The sequence below is a fragment of the Lytechinus variegatus genome, chromosome 2 (assembly GCF_018143015.1).
Source record: "Lytechinus variegatus isolate NC3 chromosome 2, Lvar_3.0, whole genome shotgun sequence".
NCBI classification, from domain to species: Eukaryota; Metazoa; Echinodermata; class Echinoidea; order Temnopleuroida; family Toxopneustidae; genus Lytechinus; species Lytechinus variegatus.
The window spans coordinates 64831233-64852894 of record NC_054741.1 but is presented as its reverse complement, the minus strand read 5'-3'; the positions used below and the strand labels follow the sequence as shown (position 1 = coordinate 64852894).

The 21662-nt window shown below is 34.8% G+C and overlaps 1 protein-coding gene across 3 annotated transcripts in view; it reads left to right on the top strand.

The window, feature by feature from the left end:
• Positions 1 to 19434, top strand: part of LOC121408658 (ubiquitin carboxyl-terminal hydrolase 32-like) — an 81339-nt gene extending 61905 nt beyond the window's left edge. For 2 of the 3 annotated variants that reach the window (XM_041600197.1, XM_041600195.1), the window contains exons 21-30: positions 558 to 699; positions 1248 to 1454; positions 2008 to 2210; positions 2677 to 2876; positions 4484 to 4567; positions 7587 to 7707; positions 9047 to 9238; positions 9664 to 10377; positions 10602 to 10694; positions 11690 to 19434. In XM_041600197.1, coding sequence (XP_041456131.1) covers positions 558 to 699; positions 1248 to 1454; positions 2008 to 2210; positions 2677 to 2876; positions 4484 to 4567; positions 7587 to 7707; positions 9047 to 9238; positions 9664 to 10377; positions 10602 to 10694; positions 11690 to 11857 — 2124 coding nt within the window. In that variant the 3' untranslated portion in view covers positions 11858 to 19434. The remainder of the gene's footprint in view (positions 1 to 557; positions 700 to 1247; positions 1455 to 2007; positions 2211 to 2676; positions 2877 to 4483; positions 4568 to 7586; positions 7708 to 9046; positions 9239 to 9663; positions 10378 to 10601; positions 10695 to 11689) is intronic. The other variant, XM_041600196.1, reaches the window with a different exon arrangement.
• The last annotated feature ends 2228 nt before the right edge of the window (positions 19435 to 21662 follow it).

Genomic DNA, 21662 nt, shown 5'->3' with positions numbered 1-21662 from the left:
GATGAAATAGTTGAGTTTTCAAATTCTGATTACCAAGCAGAATTTTTGTAAACTGTTTAAAAGACTTAACCCAGGAAAAACATAATGATAGTAATTAAAATCATGTTATATAGCATCCAGACTGCACCTTCTATCTAGTTTCCTATTCTGTGGCACAGAGGGTTTTATTAGAGAGAAGGGGGGGGTGTTATTTGATATATGATGAAAATAGTCTTATATTTGGCTTTGAATGACTCAATAGACTAGCCTTTGGCTTGCGTATTGTTGAAGAGAGTGCATTCCACAAAAATTGGAGCACTATGAGCAAAAGCTTTTTCACCAAATGAGCATTTGACTCTAAAGGTTAACAACCCGGTTCCCGAAGATCTTAGATTTCTAGAGGGTACATATTCCAAGATGAGATCATTATAATACTGTGGGGCGCTACCATTAACAATTTTCCATGTAATCAACAAAATCTTGCAAAAAATTTGCTTTACTACGGGCAACCAGTAAAGTTCTTTGCAAATAAATAAATATTTTTCACTGATTGAAAGTTTATTGTCTCTCGATTGCAGAGTTTTCCGTCCGAGTCCCAGAAGATTCGCACAATGCTAGGAGGCATCCTCTACGCTTATGAAGTTCCGCAGACGTCGTCATCAGGGATCTGCAAATCAGCAAGTCAAGTATCGATTGGCTCAGAAACTAATGCTAGCCAAAGTAAGTCAAGATTCATTCCCCGACTTCAGGTTGATCTTGTTGATTCTTAAGGGGAAATTCACCATGACAATAGAGGCATTTTGATAAAAGAAGCTTCTTTGTTTAGTTTGTGATGTCATATAAACACAACATCAACAGGAAGTTCCCTCCTAAAAAACCCCACATAAATTCTTCTAATGTAATAGATTGTTCAAGTTTGAACCAAGCATGCGGTATAGCTAAGGTTGTTAGGAAGCAGTTTTAAGAAAATAAGCAACATACTTGACTTAACAGTTGAATGAGCACAACATGAACAACAAAATATGATTTTTAAAAACTGCAAATGTGCTATAATGAAGTAAGTATACATGTATCTTTTGGCTTGGTTTGAAATTTGGGCTACAGATGTTTTCATCATTCTTCCCTGACATATCACAATGGAAGTGCATAATTTGGGCAGTATATTTTTTACATATTAATTTTTTATCATAGTTTCCAGAATCTTTGTATGCATATTTCATAAATCATACATTTATAAAAACCCTTCATTTCCCTATCCCTTTTTACAGCTGCCATAATCCATTCCGAATCCAGCCAGCACCCTCTTCCTCCTATCAACACTGTAACCAAGGAGAACTCTGGGGTACACAGACCACCTGCCAATGGGGATATCCCCAGGGCGGGAGGGGTGTCACCAGACCCCTCGACCACTTCAACGGGGGCACTCGACAAGAGGAGAAGATTGGAGAATGGAACAACTGCCAAAGATGACAAGGGTAAGGTTTCAGTTTGGTTCTTCATCTGGTAAATTGCCACTTGGCCCACACCCATTTTGGGTCTACTTTCCATTAAGTCTCATCCCATGTGGTCTAATCCTAGTTTGTTTGTACTGAATTTTGTCTACACACCACTTGGATTAATTGACATTTAGTCCACTTACTATTTTGTCTAATTTCCAGTTAGGCTATACTCATTTTGTCTCATATCTACTTGGTCTATTAAGCACCACTTTGCCTATGTAATGAGATGAACTGTTAATGAACCATAGTTTCATATCATACCGTGTAGTATACAAAGTGGATTCTAGACCATATGGGCATTGGAGGAAATGAAAGCATGACAAAATGAGTATTAAACTAAGTGATGGCTGGATCAAACAGTAATTATTCCAAATTGATAGAAAAAAGCCAAGACTTATCCACTGATCCGCACCTATTTCTCCATATTTTGCTTATAATTTTATTAACCTTTGTTCCCAGGAGTATTATGTTTACCTTTTATGTAGTAATTGATGATTCTTTAAATCATTTTGATTAAATGTGTGCACAGACAATGACACACCAACAAGCAGTACCCCTGAGTCTGTGGTCAGTTCCAGTCACTCGCCGTCCACTCCCAGTCAATCTCGAGTCCTTCAGGCCCAGCACAGCCGGACCCCAAGCACTGCCAGTGGTACCAGCGCGGTCACCACCTCCCCCGTCATGCCAGGGGCAGAGTTTGATGGCTTTGTGGTGGCAATGCATCGGAAAATGGTATGAGAGTAAGCTTGTTTGACATTGTCAGGAGGAGGAGGATGATAATGATGGTGGTGGTGATGATGATGATTGTTATGATGACAATGATAAAGATGATGATGATGATGAAGATGATGGTGGTGTTGATGATATTGATGGTGATGCTGAGAAATGATATGATGATGACAATGTTGATAGTGATAGCAATACATGTATTTCTAATTAAAATTATCATAATAATATGAGATGCGAGGTGAGGTAATTTAACGAAAAAATGCATCCAAAGCTTTGTCATACACTTGAATTAGACCGTTTTTTCCTAACATCCCGACTGTTTTGACTATGCAGAAATTGGTTGGATAAGAAGAGAAAAGTCCATGAATGTGGTTCAGCCCTTTGTTAACAAACTATACCCCGCTTGAAAATGGACTGGTAGCTGTAATTTGCTGTATTGAAGATGTTATTGGTCTGTTTCCCCAACTAGATTCGAATGGATATGTACTTCCTAGCCTGGCAGAAGAGCCGGCCATGTCTCTTTGGCTTGCCCCTCATCCTGCCCTGTGTGCCCTCGACCACCAGGGATGACCTGTACAAGGTGGTCTGGACCCAGATCTCTCGACTGGTCAGCCCCACCAAACCAACGGACCACAACACCGGTCATAACAAGAATCATGCGGAGGATTGGTGAGTCACCAGGGTTCCTCTTATTCCACGATTATCTGTTTTAGATGTGTGACTTAAAGAAATATTATTTGGATGGGAGAAAGATGTCTGGTTCTATGAAACCTTGGGGGTGTTCCACAAAGATGTAAGTATGACTTAGAGTCGCATTTAAATGCAAACGCGTATATGATACGCAATGCACAATCTTATTGATTAATATGCAGTAGTGTGTGTCTTCATGGCATGATCTGACTGATGCGGTCATGCCTTTTATAATGCACGCAACTAGGCATTTAAGTGCGACTCTAAGGGGGTGTTGCAAGAAAATATTTGCGATCAATTGCAAATATTCTGTTGCAATTTTACAACTGAAAGATCAACGTTAGCTGTATCAAATCAGATTAAACTTCTTGTTTCAAGGAGCAAATCACTCATTTGCAATTAACTGCAAAACATATGATTGATTTAGGGACCGAAAATTGACTTGCAATTGATCGCAAGTTTCTTGCAACACCCCATTAGTCATACTTAATCTTTGTGAAACACTCTTCAGAGAATGGTCTTGAAGAGAGGCATGCTGAAGATTTTATCTACACTCGGCAGTGTGATCCGCAAGAATGAAAAGAAATCCTACATTGAACCATATGAATAGAAGCTAAGGGAACAAGTGGTGTGAAAAGAAGATTCAGAATGTTTTGACTGGATATTGGTTGTGTGATTTGAGATGTTTACTTTATTTTTAAAAACCCACAATATATGACATAAAAATATACAACCATTAATCAGTGGTAACTCATTAGCACATGGTTCAACGTGGATGTATGATGGCTGTCAATCCTAATATTGCTTGTATATGTTATGTTTTCGGGTACAGAGTATTCAAATCAATACTACGTTTATATGAAACCTAGTACATCTGTTATAGTTAATAAAACAGTTTTACTTACGTGTTAATAATGCTAATACATGTAAAGATAAAATCATTTTTAAATTGATAACAACAGTAGGCCTTTGTGTAAATTATCTTAGTAATAGAATGAAGTGGATTTTTAACTTAGAGCAAGTAGACTATTGCATTAAGTTGAATACAGACTTGGGTTCCGTAACGCAAACGTTAGCAATTAATCGTACGCTTGATTTTGACAATTGATTGTACATTGTAGTCACTGGAATCAATTGTAGAAAAACGGTCTACGATCATTGCTAAGCTTTGTGTTACAGGCCCCAGTACAAATATAAAGCATGTATTCTTGTCATCCCTGTTCCTTAGGATGAAAGAAATTTAAACTTTCCCAAATAAAAGGCAGTATATACCTTGAAGTCTATTTTGTATTTGAAATCCATAGGACTAGTAATTTTGATATCAGGAATGTGAATGTCAGATTATCTATTTTGAAAGTTTGATTATAAGCTGAGGATTTTTGCCTTGACACCCTTTTGTGTTAACAAAATTTACTGATTTTGACTGGGTATAGTTGCTAAAAATAATTCAACTTATTTGATTTGTTTGCGTGAAATGAACGATTTGACCCCTTACTTAGCACTAGTTGTAGAGGTAGTTAGGAAAAAGAGGGTGCCCGTGAAAACCCCCCAAGTGCAATATAAAATATGTCATTTGTGTTTGCTAGCGACAGCCCTCGTCAGAAGTACCCGTTTACACTGAAGGCAGTGCTGAAGGACGGCTTGACTTGTGCCTGGTGCCCGTGGTATAGGTACGTATAGCCTCCAGACGATAACAGGTTTGCCTATTTTTTACATATCATTACCAGCATTGTATTCAGTCAATTATCTAACATCTTATGTTATCACTTCTATCTCTTCACTCATGTTCTGTATATATTTTCTGAATGTTTTCTCCCATTCTTATATGTTTTTTCATCTGAAGGTGGTGCTGTTCATGTGTTCAGGGTAATTTGGGGTCAATTTTATTCCTTCAAATTATCATGTATTCATGATGATTTTTTTTTGCAATGACAATGCATGCATGTATATTAATAATTACATGTTATATTTATGGGATTGTTTGGGTCATTTGTCAAGAATCACAGACTGACCAGAATTACTATATTGCTTGATTCATATATAGGTATTTTGATAAAAAAGTGTTCGATTTATATTGCCTTGTCTCTACCGATAGGCACTAGGTATGAATTAGTTGGTTTTGGGCCTGTGACATTAATGCATAAATTTTAATGATTTGAATAATATGGAAATCAAAAGATCGCAATTAGAATCCTCAATTTTGATTGGCTGATAAGCCCAGTTGCCATGGTATTTGCCATTGATGGAAAAGTTGCAACTGATGGTGATTTTTGTTCAAACGGAGTCTTCCCATATTGCGTCAGGCTCATTTAGAAACCAGTCATACTACTTATTTTGATTTTTTTGGTCCATTATTAGAGTTTTATTGGGGGGGGGGGGGCTCTTCTTTTGAGTCAAACCAAATTTGCAGCACTTGGATGACATTCAAATAATGAAGATATTTTGCAATCATTTTCCCACAATACCCTTTCCTATTACCATCAAGAACAAAGATTCAATGAAAAACTATATTGCACATACATCTATCAGAAACAATCGCATAACTGCCACTCTCTTTTGTTTCACCAATTGTTATGTTTCCTAGGTTCTGATCAACTCTATTGTTCTCTTTATCTTTTAATATTATGTTAACCATTCTTTTTGTATTCTCTTTCAAAGTTTATCTAACATAAGCATCTTTTTCACTTTTCTTCATGTCATGTCAATCAAATTTTGCATGTAATTTTTCTGTCTGTTTCTAGTTCAGTTATTCTTACATACGGTATGGTCTTTTGACATGTTTTTTTTAAAGAATATTGATCAATGTATTTGATCATCGTTAATCTGTATTGAACTTGCTATTCTGTGTGCATAACGCTCATCAAAATCATAGCTTGTAACTTGCATGTTCTGTGGTTTCAAAACAAGAATGAGCATGAGTAATTAATGCCTTATATAATTACAACATATGATAAGATGTATTCTAGTTATATTGTCTGTATTATATGATTTCGATACATATTGTGTGGATCATACTGGCTATGTTTGTGATGTCATTCATAAGAAAACAGAGCTTTTATTCATTTCAGTGATTTTGCAAATTTAATGTCTGTATATTTATTTTTCATACACTTACCCCCAAATAGTGTTATAGTGATTCAACTGTTCTATTGAAAATTGCCAATTTATATTATGACCCTTTAGTTCAACTGCTTTTCAATATAAGCCAAATGTACTACATATTGTCAGTGAACATGAATTTCATTAGGTGTTCAAATAGATTGCTCGAGTGTAAAGGTACGTTTCAAAATATATGCATTTCACTAAACAGCAGAATTATTCAATTTTGTTTAATTAGTCCTGTACACATTTCCCCTATTCAATTAATTTTTAAATAATGCTAATTTTAGAGTGTTTGCCCTTGAAAATCTGCCTTCAAGAATATTGTTCCCCAATATTAATTGGATGGGATCAAGCTGGTTGCTTTTAGTAATGATGGTCTAAATGTTCATAAGCAGTAGTGTGATTGCATGCTTTAAATGCATATTCCCCTGACTTTGTATATTTTGATTGTTTTTATTTTGCATGAAATTGTCTTTTCCATCAATTAGATCATTCAATTTATACACTCATTTTTATTTGGCAAAAATTAATGTTATTTTTGTTTGCTACTCTCGAATATACATTTATAACTTATTTGTAAAATGAATGTTTAGATATCTTAAATATATGGAAATGGCATTTGTACAAACATTTACTTGTAGAAAAAAAAGATGCAACAACAAATAAGTTTGGAAGATTCCTTGTTATTCAAGAAGAAAGAGAAAAAACTGTGACTTTGTGAGAACTGAAATAAAATTGAAATTGTGATAAGTATTTCTTTTGCAAATGAATTTATAGCTAGCAAATGTAGGATTTCATATTCCATACGGTATGCTTTCCATGATGTAATTTTGATATCTATTAAATGAAACAAAGAAAGTTTTTAAAAGCGTTTGTTTAGATCTTTTGGGGGTTTTTCTTAGTGAATTTATCCAAATTTATATACATTGTAGCACATTCTTTGAATTAAGTTTTGCTTGCTGGCACACTATATTTGTTATATTCCACTCCTGGAAGTATATCCCAACAAGCAGTGTGACTTATTGCTGCAAGGCAAACACATATATCATAAAGCACCCCACAACATTGCATATTAGCTATCAATTGTTGTCCCCCCTATGAAAAACTACTTGTTTGTTCACATGCAATGTTTTTTTATATGTAGCTTTAGCTAGCATACCGATCAGGGCATCGTAATACACAGGTTATTAATCGATAAATGGCAATGGCCAGTTAGCACCATCTTTGCAATTACATTTTCATTCAACATCACCATTGTCAACCGATCAATGTTAAAAAATCCTTTCCCTTGGATCATCTTGAGTTTGATTCGGATGTGGATTATATCTGGGTGTTGTAGATGCATCTCACTGAATTTCAACAATTTTGAGATAGATTAATTGTAAAAAAAATATGTTAATGACTCCTATTTTTCATAAATCTTTATATTTTTAGATAATATTATGATGGATGATGTACCAGGTAATTACAGAATTTACGATCATTTATCTCAAGTCACATTATATTTTAAATTGTTGTATCATACAGTTGTATAATTCTATTCTATTTCTCACATTTTTTGGACGAATTCTTTAATGACTTTCATAGATTCTGCAGAGGATGCGACATACCATGCGACAGTGAAACTCTGAGATCTGGCTTAGCCTACATTGCTATTGAATGGGACCCTACGGCGCTTCATCTGAGGTATCAAAACTCACAAGAAAGGGTGAGTCCAACTCTTGTGAAATGGTTTTAGTGTGTTGGGGTCCAACTGAATTTTTTTTTCCAATTTCATCCATATGCACCTTTTGTTACTCTAAACTTATGATTACACTTCACTTATTAGAAATTAATCTTTGAGTTTGGCAGAATATGAGAGAGAGAGAGAGATATAGAGAAAGGAAAATAAAGAAATTAGGGGGAGAGAGGAGGGTAAGCAGAGACAAAATGAATAAAAATAACTTGGCTTAAACAGAGAAACGGACTGTTCTGTAAAATATCCAAGCACCAGTATGCAGAGAAAGTTCCTCAAGTTATGCACGCTATTGCTTATCTGCATGCCTAAAATAACTTATCAGTGACACTCATACTGGTATTCTCTTTTGGTCAGTATACTGATGTTGAGTGCCAACGATTGTTATTGTAAAAATAACAGTTCATTAGCTATTGTTCTCTTTCTCTTTGTTGTTGTACCCTGCTGTGAAGTGTATGGTTCATTGCAAGAAACTTGTGATCAATTTCAAATCTATCTGTGGTCTGCAAATCCATTGTATGTCTTTAATCAATTGCAAATGATGGTGAACACTGATGTTAGTTCAGTCCCAGGCGGAAAATAATCATATCTGATACACATTGGACAAATTTCAATGACGGACAAATCTCAATTACACACACTTTTTCTTGGAACACATCAATTAAAGAGATGGTCTGGGCTGAAAGTATGTATAGCTTAATAAATAGAGTAGCATTCATTGAGCAAAATTCCAAAAATTTCATCAAAATCGAATAACAAAAAACAAAGTTATTGAATTTTAAAGTTTAGCAATATTTTGTGAAAACGGTCATCATGAATATTCATTTGGTGGGCTGATGATGTCACATCTCCACTTGTTCTTTTGTATTTCATTATATGAAATTAGGTTTATTCAAATTTTTCCTCCAAGAACTAGAAAAATTGGATTGACAACTGATTTAGTGCATTAGATATTTATTGCTGCAACTTATTTCATTATAAGGGAGACACATTATTCTTACAAGTATGAAATAATGAAAAAATTATGATTTTTATGTAATAACATAAGAAAACAGAAAGTGGAAATGTGACATCATCAGCCCACCTAATGAATATTCATGACAACTGTTTTTACAAAATATTGCTACACTTCAATAACTTTATAATTTGTTATCCGATTTCGATGAAATTTTCGGCATTTTGCTCAGTGAATTCTACTCTATGTATTAAGATATGAATATTTTCAGCCTGGACCATCCTTTTAAGACTCTGTTGTTTTGAGGTTCATAGAGATTCATTCCCTATAACTCTCTGTTTCTTGTCCTGTATGCAGTTTGTTACCGAGCATGCAAGCTGTGAAAACAGCAGGCGGCTACAGACAGAGCCGATCAATCTAGACGATTGTTTACGAGCATTCACCAAGGAGGAGGAGCTAGGAGAAGATGAATTGTACTACTGCTCAAAGTGCAAGCAGCACCGGCTGGCAGCCAAGAAACTAGATATCTGGAGGCTTCCACCCATCCTGGTAAGATAGAGAGGATAAGGGTTGAGGGTTAACAGAGGGAGAGAGGGGAGGAAGGTAGAGACAGGAAGGGGAATTTTAATGATTGATAAGATATCTCAAGTACCGTGGCGGAATTTAAGGGGAATAGACAGTCATTTTACTCCTGCATATTGTTTCTGTGCTGCCTTACTGTCTTAGATCCAATGACATTGTCTTGGGATAGATTCAAGATAAGATGGCGAGGAGACAATACAGCAAGTCTTCTCTGACCAACTGACAAGAAAATAATTTCAGAAAGATTCAAATCTGAATTCACATTGATAGAATTGATTTTTTTTCTTGCTTGATCTCAGTAATGCTGAAGAGAAGCCTTTGATTTTGTTCTTTGCTGAGAAAGGAGGTTCGGGAGATGTATATATGATATTTCAATAACATTCTTGTTGCAGATCGTACACTTGAAGAGATTCCAGTTTGTGAACGGCAGGTGGGTGAAGTCGCAAAAGATTGTGAAATTTCCGAAAAGGAGCTTCAATGTTAGTAACTTTGTGGTCCCAAGAGAGGACAGCGAACCCAAGATAATTGATGTGACGAACGATGTATCCGCAGGGACAGAAGGCAATCACAAAGATTCCAATGTACTAGGTCCCCAAGCAGGCATCAGCATCAATGCCATCGAGATGAGTAGCGAGGGGCATACGCACCGGCAGACGGACAGTGGGAGGGGGAGCAGCATTGTCGTCAATGGCGATACGGACCATTCAGACACGGAAGACCGCGCCCAGTCGGAGGATGGAGGCGTGTCATCATGTGAGAGACGGGAGAGACCGGCTGCACTTCGTCTTGATACGCCGGGCAGCGCTTTGCCTCTGGTTAATGGTGACTGCTCGTCGGACGTAAATGGACATGTGAAGGTGGAGGAGGGGGAGGAGGGTGGGGTCAAGGACCAGGACAGTGGGTATGGTACCCTTGAGAGTGGACAGGGGGATGGGTCACACACCCAATCAGGGTCAAACTCACCGAGCAAACCCAAGTTAAAGAAGCAGGCTTCGTTGTTGACTCCACCCGTTGATGCTACAGAATCTCATCCGCTACTTCATCCACACACTAAACCAGAGGAGGAAGAGGACGACAGTCAGATGTACGACCTCTATGGAGTCGTGGTGAGTTCATTCTCTACTCACTTTACATTGGCAAAGATGGAGTTAAGACAAACTTGTAGCAACAGAAGCCCACTGCACAAGACATGACATGTCTGTCGTCTGATATATGAAGAAAAAATGTGATATTGTATAAAATACAATTTTGACAAATAAAATACTTGCAATGCACATAGATGTATATGTATTAATAAGTATTGTGATTATGATTATGTCCTTATTTCCAGAGTCATACTGGTATTCTTGGAGGAGGTCATTATGTTTCTTACTCTGTGAATCCAAACAAGAAGTGGTATTGCTACAATGATAGCAGTGTCAAGGTATGATATAATAGTTTTAATGATAATAATCACAGGATTCTGATAATTCAGCCCAAATTGAACAGTAGATTAAGCAAGAATCTTGGCTCACAATTTGATGAAGTGATAGTTGATCCTATTTCATCTATGGTAATGGTTTATAAATAGATATTTAGTTCCTATTTAAAAGTTTCTAAGTGCTTTACAATATACAAACTTACTACTTAACTAAACTAACCCTGAACTTTAATATGGGTATTATGACTGAGAAGAATAATTACTTAACGTTATACGTTAGTATTGCTTAACTTCATAACGATTTATGGAAAAGGTATGTTATAAGTGCCAATTTGATTGAACGAAGACCATGTACCAAATAATTGATTTAAACTTATTTCATTCCCATACTATCCCCTTTTCTGAATAACATAACAAATATCACCTGTACACATCTTTTCCCAGCAGAGTTAGAATTATTCTAACTTGCTATGAGTTGAAAACTGGCACTCAATGAAAGTATGTTCTAACTTAACCTGTGATTGACTGAAGCATAGCTATGAGGATAACCTATGAAGTTTGCAGCAACGGCATCATTATATTATATTAATGGGGTGTTGCAAGAAACTTGCGATCAATTGCAAGGCTATTTTTGGTCCCTAAATCAATCATATGTCTTGCAGATAATTGCAAATTAGTGATTGATTGCTAATTTGCTCCTTGAAACAAGAAGTTTAATCTGATTTGCTACAGCTGACGTTGATCTATCAGTTGTAAATTTGCAACAGAATATTTTCAATTGATCGCAAATATTTTCTTGCAACACCCCCTAAGGATGTTAATAATTCAAAACCATGTAGTAATGATGAAGAATCTTTTATCTCTCCCAATCCATCAATGTACAGGAAGTAAAGGAAGAGATTGATATGGACAACGCCTACCCCTAAGGATGTTAATAATTCAAAACCATGTAGTAATGATGAAGAATCTTTTATCTCTCCCAATCCATCAATGTACAGGAAGTAAAGGAAGAGATTGATATGGACAACGCCTACATGCTCTTCTACGAATGCAGGTCCATGTCTTACGTACAGTACATACCCGACACGTCGGGCAAGCACCCGGATATGACACCCATCGAGGACGAAATCGAGGCAGACTATCGCAAGTTCTGCGTCATCCAATGACTAGTGGGGCGAGGCAAGCTGGGGGGAGTGTTGGGCACAGGACTGTTCTGGCTCTGGACAGCTGCCCGCGAAGGTATGAGGGCGGTGGGTACCATCAAGAAAAACTAAATTTTCTCCTTTGGGGTGATAATCAACAAAGGTCAAGTCCACCCTTAGAACAGCAGTGAGTAGGTGGAATAGCTCAGTCGATATAGCGGTAGCCTTGGAGTTTGGTAACCAGAGTTTGATTCCCACTTGGTGCGGTCCCTTGGAAAGGATCTAAAATCTTTAGTCCTGTGGTTGTTTGCTCACACGCACTCATGCAATCAGGTTAAAAAAGATTACCACCAGCAATAAATATGATATGAATTAGATTAGAAAAATCAAACGATCATGGTTTTGAAATTTTCATTAAATTTATGGCGTGTCATATTTTCGCTTCGTTTCATGAAATACTTATATTCATAACACAGCCTGTTTGCATTTTTGAATTTCATGATATGAAATTTTGAAGTATTCATCATTTATAGATTTCATGAAAACTCTTAATGAATTTACATTAACATACAACAAAGATCATTTGAAATGTGGACTCAAAGCATGTTTAGAAGAAAAATATAAATATTTGAATTTTCATATTAAAATACAAGTAATAAGTGAGTGTGACATCACACCTGTCTTTTCCGCATGAACTGGTCAATTAAAGCAAAAAGTTTTAATCAGTGGTAACTTTGCTAATTTTTATCTAAATTGATGACAATTTCAGTGCTTTGTTTGTTGGATTTTTTTTTCAATTTAAGCTTATCACCTTTATACATATCAGGGTAGGCTTGGCCTTCAAAGTGTAATTTTCTCAATAGATTTTATGAAAAAATAATTCAAACTTTCTGTAAGCCTGATTTTTTTTTATAGATTTTTGAAAGCTGTTAGGTTAGACAGATTGAAAATTGCAAGAGGAATTGTGGACTTGATAATTGCAATATGATAACATTTTTCTATGAGAAAAAAGTGTGTCCGAAAGTTTAGAATCTTTTTGAATCTATATATGCAAGAAGTTTCATTCAATATAAGGTGATGACTGCAAATTTGCAGTGTTGGGATCTCGTAGTGAACTTGAAGAAAATATATTCGGGAATGATTGGAGAAAAATGGAAATAGATATATCAAAACCACAGGAATCATGCAAAAAACTCTTATGATCCCAGAATCTTGAATCGCGGAATAGCCTTGTAGTTCCAGGTCTGATGAAAATTAAGTCCTACGCCCCACCCATCCAGTTTGCCTCGCAGTAAATGCCTCCTCTGACAATCCTATAAGTCAAAGGTCACCAACCAAACAGGTGGCTTCTGGGAAGAAAACATGTCTTCCCGATGTCGAGCAAAGAACACAATACTGTACTTAAGTTAAAAAAAAACAACCTTTTTTATCAGTTGATGTTGTAATTTTCATGACGGTATATTTTCTTGGTGATTGAATCGCTTTCTGACGTGAAGTGAATATCCATGCTAGTTGTTTGATGTGGATTCTGGTGTGACTGTTGACAGTAGAGTTAAAGTATCCAAACCAAGGTGTGTTCTTTCTGTTGCATGTCTTGATGTCATAGAGTTATGAATCATATGGTAAAAAATATTAAATCGACATCTGAATCTCTGTGCAAATCTCAAAACATGTATGTAATATTCTTCTTTACGTTGGAAGTGTTTTCTCCTTTTTTTGGTTTCGATTCCGTCTCATAGCTTAGAATTGTTACTTGCTCTAGCTATTTCAGGCATTATTTGACTGCCCAGCTTAAGCCTCATTGTGCAAGCGATTCAAAATGCAGTACTCATAGTGGCTGCAAAATCAGAAGTTAGAAAATATACTTATATCTGAAAGAATAATTTTTTTCTGTACCTACTCAAAGTCATGAAATTTATGTGTAAAAATACAACATGTATGTGTGTGTGGGTTTGAGTTTTTTTTTTTTATTTTCTACTTATTTATTATAAGTCTAATCAAGAATTCATGCTGGTTATAGTTGATCAATTTTGATATCCTATTTATGTCTTTAAATTTTGTAAACTTTTTTTCAAACACTTCATAAAAAAACTCATAATCAATTACCCAAACTTGAAATCATTTACATTTGTTTGATGGAAGGTAACAAATGTTTAGTTAGTTAATAAAACATAATTTAAAGTCGTTGAACATTGTATTGCAATCATAATATTCTTTTAAATCATTCCCCTTTCAAAATTGCCAAAAATGTATGCTTTTAGATTTTACATGTGTACCAATATTGGTATTTATGGGGCTCATATAGTCATTGTTTTAATGTTAATGAATACAGATTAGATGTTATAATATTCACCATGTCGATTCAGGTTGGTATTTTATATTCGAAAGAAGATAGGTTATCTATTCTATCTTTAAATTTGGTCATAATGTTACATCACTTGAATCACGATGATGGATGTTTAAGTATTAAGTCTTTCATTAAACTTTATTCATTCAGTTCAGCAAAACACATCTCCGTTTTGGTTTAATAGTACCAATGTAGAAAATAAACGAAACATTGAAAATGTGTGTGTCAGAGAGAGAGAGAGGGGGAGGGAGCAAGACATATTAAGAAGGTACAGTAGGGTAATTAAAGGTTTAGGATTTAGAAGAAGCAATTTAAGATTTACAAACTCATCAGAATTGAACACTGAGATATCCACCAATGCAATTGCATTTAAGTGATATTGTTCCTTGTTTAGTTTTTTTTATTCAGTTAGAAATCATTTTATACTGTATCATTATATTTTCTTTATTGATTCTTTAAGACAAACATTTTAACCAAAGAGAGGCACTCCAAAATGGATTCCCCCTTTTTTCCATTTCTCAAGCCATTGATTGTGTTTTTGCCACATTGTCATGTAAATTCAACAATGTTGTGCTGTAGAAAAATTGTATTTTGGAATATCTGTTTTACCAAGGTTAGGATAATCAGAGCATTTTTAGCATGCATTGGTGCATATGTGCTGCTGGTTACATTTGTATAGCTGTTACCATCACACGTGAGTTCAGATTTCCATTATAAATGTACATTGTCGTTAAAAAAAAAAAAAAAACCCTTCTATTCAAATAAAATCATAACCAATGAATGGATAAAGAAATAACTTAAGTCAGCGAATCTAAATAAGCCATCACATTTGTTGGTGTAAATGGTTGTTTTGTTTCATTCAGACTAAAAAAATTAACTCTGGTGAGTAAATTCATTTCTTATTCTCCAGAAATTTGGCGCAGGAAGGGCCATTTGTTATAAATTGGTTGCATGAAATGTGGTTTCTAAATTTACATCACAGCACTTGAAAAGTGTAACATTTCTGACTCGCATTGTAGTTTATTTGTTTGAATAAGACTCAAAGATTTTATCTTCTCCCATTTGTTAAAAAAAATGCAACTCCCGATAAGCAATGTCAAAGGTAAGAAAATGCATAAGTGGTTGTACAAAGGACAGTGATGTTTCATAAAGCTGTTTTGTAAGTTAAGCAATGACTTTACAGACAACTGATGACTAGGGTCACATTTCAATAAAAGTTGATATGATAGCAACTCTTGCTGGAACATCAACTACCCTGCCAACAGTGCTCAATATGTTTCCTGATTGGCTCTTCCGATGAAAGTTGACATTCCTACAAATTTGGGACCATAACTTTTTATGAAATCATCGCCTTTCCGCACAAAGGCTATTAGTGCGCACTGCATTGCGTTCCCGCACAAAGGCCTTCAGCGTGCACTGCACGTCGCCTCCCTGCTCCCCTCTATCATGAAATGCTCCTGTATTGTTGCTTATTCTGCAGTCACCTTTCCCCTACGATGTCTGCATGATGAGTCGAAAACAGCCATTTTATGGATCTCTATGCCACGTGCAGGGAACTTGTGCCAAAATGATAAAAATTACTCTTTTTTTTACCTGCCGTACGGCCATCTTAGACAAAACGGGACTGCACCTTAAATAGTGTCCTTCATCATTTTTGTCAAGTTCATATCAAATCTTTGTAGACCGAAATTCTTGCTAACAAGTATCTGAACACAACTTTAAAAAGGTAAATCGATTTGGATCATGGGTGTTAACTGGGGTATTTCAGTTAATATGATAAGAATATGTCACTGGTCATTTGCCAGGTTGTGCAGCAAGTTGTTTGTAACTTACAAACAGGTTTATGAAACACTGTCCTGGTTATATAGTATAGATTATGTTGAGTAATTTTTGTTTGTATGATGTTTTTTTATCAACTCCTTTTGTGAAAATTTTTAATCTATATTTTTTCCAGTAATCTAATTGTGAAGTGGCAATCACAGGTATAAAATTAGAAACACACAATATCCTCTAATGAAATTACCTTTATATTTATTATTCTGAATTTTATATATTTCATTTTTATGGAATCAGATAATGGAATTTTTACTTATGTTTGTATGTAATTGTTGTTTTCATGAGATGAAAATTACATTTTTAATTTGTTCCTTTCATGTAAATTAAATGTAAGAAATCCCCTCCTATATGCAAATTACTTCATGAAATGTACATGAGATGTTTTATATCTTTGCAAATCCATTCCCGACACACCAGAATTTTTTTTAATGGGCAAATAATGTTCATTTGAATTTGTAGGTGATGTCAGATGATAACTGTCTGCATACTACTTCTACCAGGGCATTTTCAGAATATGGAAAATACTTGTTTAGGGTCCGATCAACCACAACTATGGAATGCCAGCAATGCCAACATCTAAAATGCATGTTTGTTCAAGATATTTCCTAGATAAGCTGTTTACTCATACAAACAATTAATTTCAATGGTATTAAGCATATTAATTAACGTTACACCCTCGTTAAAAAAACCAAAAAAACGTGACTGTCGTATCACTGTTTCTAATGGGCTAGTCCTCTTTAGCATGTAGGAGATTCATTTTATGACATGGAGAGATGACATTATGATACTGTATCCATTCATTAAACCAAAAGTGGTTTCTTCTCCAAAAATTTGAAATACAAATTTGTGTCATCCAAACAAGTGGTAATACAGTGCGTTTCTTCTTGTGGACAATGTCTAGCCAAATTTTGGGGTTTGTTTTCATGAGCATTTATCAATTATTCTGATTCTAGTTCTTTCACTTTTCATATGTATAATGTATTTTTCTAAAGATGAATGTGTTTTTATTATGGTTTTTTTGGTTTGACATTGGTATTATACATACCACAAAATATTGATTGTGTGAATCTTGGAATTTTTTGTGTCATTAATAAGGAAATTGCCTTACAGGGCATGGATGTATCTAGAAGTTCCCAGCTTAACTCTTGTGTAAAGTATATATTTGGTAATATTAAAAGATAAATTCCAGGGAGCTTGCTTTCAGGCGAGCACAAAATTTCACAGAAAAATGAATAATTTGATAAAATCTGAGAAAAAAAGTGAATTGAGATAAAAGACAAATTTGGCAGAAATGATAAAATACAGCAAGATGATATTGGAAAATCAGGCAGAATCAGATAATCAAATACATTTATAGCCTGTTAGCAAAACTTTAAAACCGAAGTTTAGTTGTGAATTAGGAGTTAAATGCCTCAAATAAACGATAAACAATTATCTGCTGATAATCACATACTCTGCACACAGAAAGAAGACATGTATAGGTTTCTATACTCACAGTTGGTCAGCCTGATATTTTCATTTTATTTCTCATAATACGTTTATGATTGTGAGTGTATTTGAATCTCATTTTCCATATAAATCTCTGAGGTACCCCTAAATATCATTCAATTATACACAATGTTTGTCTCATTTTCCCCCATTCTTGAATATCACTTTTAACAGCACAATGCTTTGAAATACTCCAGTGCCCATGTTTTAGCCTTGCAAATTTTATTTGGTAATGCATTTTCACAGTTCACAATATATTTGTCATATTTTTGTTGCATGCCACAAAGAGCACAATTTTTTGGGGAAAATGGAATACCAGAAAACAAATTTGTATTGGAAAAGACAATAGAATTGTGGATGTTGCCCAAGCATTTATAATTCACCTGATTTGTAATATTTGCTGATATGAAACAGCTTGGAAGAAATGAAGGAAATTATTAACATCCGCACAAAACCTTTAATGATGCAAAATGAATAAGTAAAGTTATTAATGCCATAGTATTTTGATATTTAATATGTGTAGGTCATTGGACAGAGATGACAGTTAGACATCTTTGAATAGATTTGAATAAAAAAAAAGGGTGCGAATATGAAATGAAAATGATGTTTTAAAAATGGATAGTTTTAGAATCAAATCACCTGTTTGCAGATACAAAATATGACAAGAAATTTTGTCGAAACACTAGTAGATAATGAAGGGGAATTTACACAGTGTAAGATTAATGATGAATTGAATTGTTTGAAGGGAGAGAATATATACATTTATATATATTTCAAGAGAAATATTGTTTGATGATGATTTTCAATTGAAAGGAGTACTCTTTATCTCCACCTCTCAGGAAAATTATTAAAAATTGATTGGTAAGATTAATATTGATAAGAAATTATTCTTATCCCCCTTTCAACTCTAGACATAAGTAGGAGTGCCCTGAATAGTTACACACTGTCACTTATTATGACATTAAATACAGTATAATGTCACGGTTCTATTAAAATTAATCTATAATGTATTGGTTGAATATGATAATATATCATATGTCTCGATTAGTAGTATATTATGTAACAAAATAAGCTTGAACTATTCGTATTTTACATGCCATGTTACTTATTAGAATGAAAGAGAATAGTATTATTGTTATTTTTTCCCTTCATTTTGTCTGGGGGCATTGAGTTTTTAAATTTTAGAATGTTTTCCAAGATTGCAAACATACTACATTTCATATGTCAGAACTTAACTGTTCACTGCAATTATTTACGAAATCATGCTTGATGATACCATTTGATAAAGATATTTCTAACTAATAAGAGAGTTGATTTTATTTTGATTTTTTGTACAGTTGTGTATAAGATGATAAAGAAGAATCTATTATCTATTGAAATATTTTACTTCATTTCATTTTTTTCTATATGGGATATGATATAAATATGTTTTTTCGTACATGGAATGAATTGTACACAGTTGTGAATGGTTTTCAATTGTATTTCTTGTGGCTGTGTACTGTATTTCCTGTCAATTTGTACTAATTTACCAAATGTATAGGTAGAAATTTCTTGTCATATTTCAAGTGATTTTGTTGCAGATTTGTACATTTTGCATTCGGTACGGAAATTAAATGTTCCATGAATTAGAATGTTGAGGATGACGTAACAATCCAAACCAATCAATTGTTTGATAAACTTGTGTACCCAGTCATATAAATTGTTACCCTGTACTATTTTGATATGTATTACTAGAGAATTCTTCATGGAACAACTGATTTCTCCTCCACGAGTCTGTGCAATCCTATAAGGGGATATTGTTGTGGTTTTTTTTTCCTGATTATTTTTTTGGTCAGATATGAGAGGAGAGCAAATATATATTTTCCTTCTTCTGTTTTACAAAATTGATATCAATGATTTTCAGAGATTGATTAAACTTGTATGCACAATGTTATGCCGTGTCATGGTTTCTTATTGTTTTTTTTAGTATGGTGTTACAATGGGTGTATGAAAAAGGGAAACCTGATTTAACAGAGAAAAATAATTAAGTTAGAGATGATCAAACTTATTTCACTTCAATAGGTTGTCGGTATTCATCAGATGCTTTGATGGTTTTTCAATTTCAAGGACCATGCACCTTATCGAAAACTTGCATACAGTGTACTGGACATATAAAAACATAGCAGACTACGTCTGCAGACCTCACAATCATCGATGGCGCACTGTGTTCCAAAGCGGCTTTATGGGGGGGGGGGGGGATAGCATTAAAGAGGGATAACATGTTTACACAAAAAATGTTTCAGCGTTGATTCACAATATTTTGCGTCAATTTCATGAATTATCGTTGTTTTGAACATCATAAACTGAAAGGTACAAACAAAGCTTAGTTTTGAGACCTATGCAGTGGTAAGCTAGGACGCACCCCTCGTGTACATAATGGACCCGTCGCAATATTCAGAGGCATATCCAAATTTCAGAGCATAAAATTGATTTGTGTTGGCAAAAATAATGGTATCTGATATATTCATATCTAGTTCGGACTGAAAATGTATATGTATTAATATATTCCTCATACAGTGTTCAGGACAGCAATGGAAACCGCTGAGACTTGAACAACACTGGATATACACAATTGCATTTCAGTGCTCACTTTTGAGAATTTTTTTCCCATTTATATAGTAAAGGGGTCTATGGCGGCCATTTTGAATATCAAGAAAATGAATATTTTGTCAAAATCATTTTTATACGCCCGTCTTAGGTCGGGACGTATTATGGTATCACGCTCGGTGTCTGTTAGTCCAGTTTGGACCTTGTTGTTTGGAAGTGCCCTTTCCCCAAAGCTCAAATAGAGGGCACAAGTCTCCCAATCTCTAATCAGTGCCAAACCACTCATCTTCCCTCCTCAACAAGATGAGTGGTTTGGCACTTATTAGGGCACACGAGAGTAATTCATCTGCGCGCAAAGCATGCCGGACAGGCGTAAGTCAAGATCACATGACTTTATTGATTAAAATAATTCATTAAAAATAGATCAAATGTTTGTATATCAAAAGAAAAACGATAGACATAATGCTATGTTTGGGCGTTTGGGGAGGCTAGACTGCTTTTTTGTATTTAATTTTAACTATTATTACCCACAATGCAGTTCTGGTTTTTCTGGCGATGAACTGGCCGAAATTATGGTTAGTCTTATTTCAGGCCATTTAACTTTTGGTTGAGTTGGGCAAGTACCTGATGAACATATCAAGTCTTAATGTACTGTTAATTGTGACTAATGTCAGTGAAATAAAGCAAAATCTATCGAGGGATTAATTTTCAATGATTTTTTTATGAGCTATGATATAACACGTGAGTGAAATGGGGGTGTGTAATATACTCATTTGTAATTAAACTAAATTGAACTAAAATAATCTAAACTGTACTAAACTACACTAAAAACTTAACTAAAAACATAACAAAACAAGACATAAAAAAGAAAAGGATACCGGTAACCAGCACGACATAAAAAGTTTGGCTTCTATTATTATAATAAAAAATGAACCAGGAATTTCCTGCCTTATTTTAACAATGATGACAGGTTGATTGTGCGTATTTGGGTCTTAAAAGAATTGAGTGTAGTTGCTGTACGAATGTAGGTTGGTAGTTTGTTGTAGATACTTGGGGCTACGAATGAAAATAGTCCCGGGGTATTATGGGGGGGGGGTATCATTTTAAAGACAAATGATCTTTTGAATGATATGGATGATATAAAAAATGCATTGTGTACAAAGTGGGAGTTGGGAGAAATTAATTGCCAAACTCAGATTTCCAAACTGTTTTGAGGGGTTTATATACATGGATTAAGAATTATTCTACGCTCTTTGCCGTTCCAAAGCCATGCTGAACATTGATTAAACCTTTCATTTTGTGTTACATATATATTTATATATGCAGGCTTCGCACTCGCATTTAATTGTTTGAGACACACAGCTTGTTCTTTATTTAAATAAAAATGCGCTTGGACTGTCCAGTTTTCAGGTCGGAATATCAAAAATTTTGAGCTCGCGCTTCGCACTCGCGTTATTTGATTGGTGATTCTTGTATTCTCTTCATTAATCACAAAAAACAGTCATAAATTGAGTCCCTTTTCACGTTAGTATAATAAGATTTTGGCTCGCGCTTCGCGCTCGCATTGTTTAG